The 1,654-nt window shown below is 35.6% G+C and overlaps 1 protein-coding gene across 1 annotated transcript; it reads left to right on the forward strand.

Annotated features, from left to right (window-relative positions):
- The first annotated feature begins 6 nt into the window (after positions 1-6).
- Positions 7-1,493, forward strand: LOC110033749 (ACT domain-containing protein ACR4-like). Its single transcript, XM_020737825.1, has 3 exons — positions 7-785; positions 860-964; positions 1,057-1,493. Exons 1-3 carry the CDS (start codon positions 258-260, stop codon positions 1,420-1,422), a joined length of 999 nt encoding a protein of 332 aa, XP_020593484.1. The 5' UTR covers positions 7-257; the 3' UTR covers positions 1,423-1,493.
- Positions 1,494-1,654: the final 161 nt, after the last annotated feature.

Consider the following 1,654-nt stretch of genomic DNA (forward strand, 5'->3'; position numbering starts at 1 on the left):
ACATATTTTATGTCACCCATCCTCAAGGACATAAAATAAGAGACTCAACCTTCATAAGACATATACAACAATCCCTTATTGTTACTGCCCAAAATCAATGCGGATCCTCTAATCCAACACAGGTCAAAATTAGTGATGGGAACATAGTCGCCGTTGATCATTTTGCCTCGGACTGCACCGCCCTTGAAATAACTTTTTTTGATCGACCAGGTATCTTTTCTCAGATTGCCAACGTGCTCTTTGAGCTATCATATTTTATGGAATCAGGAGAATTATGGTCCTACAATGGACATGTTGCTTGTATCCTATATTTAAAGGAGCAAAGCACCTGTCAACCTATCATAGATTCAATTAGGTGCAATTCCCTAGCAGAGCACTTGGCGAGTGTTTTAAGGATGCAACACTCCCCGAATGAACTATGGAAGGTGACATTGAAAGGCTCCACAGCATGTCGAATTCATACTGAACGACGGCTGCATCAGTTGATGGATATGTATACATTTACTGATGTTGCATCAAGATTTCAATCAGTCAATGACGATCAAATAAGCATGCCAACGATCATGGCAGATAAGAGGAGCTTTGAGAGTGTTAGTGAAGATAACAAAGAGGTGTGTTTGCCGCATGTGTCGGTTGAAAGCTGGAAAGATGTAAACTACATAGTTGTGAAAGTGAGGAGTAGCGATAGACCTAAGTTGATGTTTGATGTGGTGTGTGCTCTAACTGATCTTGATTATAATATATTTCATGGATCGATTATCTCCCAAGATTCGGTAGCATATCAGGTACTTAAATAATTTTTACGTTTAAATTGTCAATTGTAAATGTGAGTTTATGTTTTAATTTGTTTTAAATATAGGAATATTTTGTGCGGCGGACAAATGGATACAAGATGTTGAATGAAATGGAAAAACAAAGTATAATGCAAAGTTTGACAGGTGCTATTGAACGGAGAAAATCTCGAGTAAGTATGATTTTTGTATTTTTTAGATGAATAAAAAATATGATATTTTTGCAGGCTAATTTATATTTATATTTATTTGTAAATGTGTGTAGGGGCTAAAGATGAAGGTGCGTAAATTGGATCGTCATGGTCTACTATCTAATGTGACTATGACATTAAGGGAGAATAACTTGTCACTCGAGAAGATGAAATTCACCTCTGAGGATGGCTTGGCAGTTGGCTATTTTCATATTAGTGATGCCTCCTCTTCCACTAATGCCGACGAAATTGATCAGCAAAGACTCGAGGCAGTGTGTCATGAGATTGGTCGAGGCGTCTATTTTAAAAAAGAGAATAATGAGTGCATCACTAGCTCGTCGGCTCCTAAGAAGAATGTATTTTCTTTTATTCGCTCTTTAGGAAGGAGCTTGTGGTTTCATATCAAGCGCTTCTTTACCAATTTCAAATTTGTGAGATAAATTTTTAATTCCATAGTTTATTAATGCCTCTTTTTTGAACAAATATTGATAGTTGTTCTTATGATTTTACATCGACAATTAAACGAGTTTACTCGTAGTATTTTTTTTTTGTTCCTAATTTTTTTTGATAGTGCAAATTTATTATGTTTAGTTATGTTCAAATTGACAATGCAAATCATGGCGTAACATCCAATTCGAAAAAAAAAAAACAAAGAAGATTTCATCCCAGATA

This window comes from Phalaenopsis equestris, unplaced genomic scaffold (genome assembly GCF_001263595.1).
Source record: "Phalaenopsis equestris unplaced genomic scaffold, ASM126359v1 Scaffold001276, whole genome shotgun sequence".
In the NCBI taxonomy this organism is placed as follows: Eukaryota; Viridiplantae; Streptophyta; class Magnoliopsida; order Asparagales; family Orchidaceae; genus Phalaenopsis; species Phalaenopsis equestris.

Excerpts from the sequence above, each read along its gene's own strand:
- LOC110033749 (XM_020737825.1), top strand. The coding sequence starts at position 258 with ATGGAATCAGGAGAATTATGGTCCTACAATGGACATGTTGCTTGTATC. Across the intron at positions 786-859 it reads AAGATTCGGTAGCATATCAG|GAATATTTTGTGCGGCGGAC; the intron begins GTACTTAAATAA and ends TTTTAAATATAG. Across the intron at positions 965-1,056 it reads TTGAACGGAGAAAATCTCGA|GGGCTAAAGATGAAGGTGCG; the intron begins GTAAGTATGATT and ends AAATGTGTGTAG.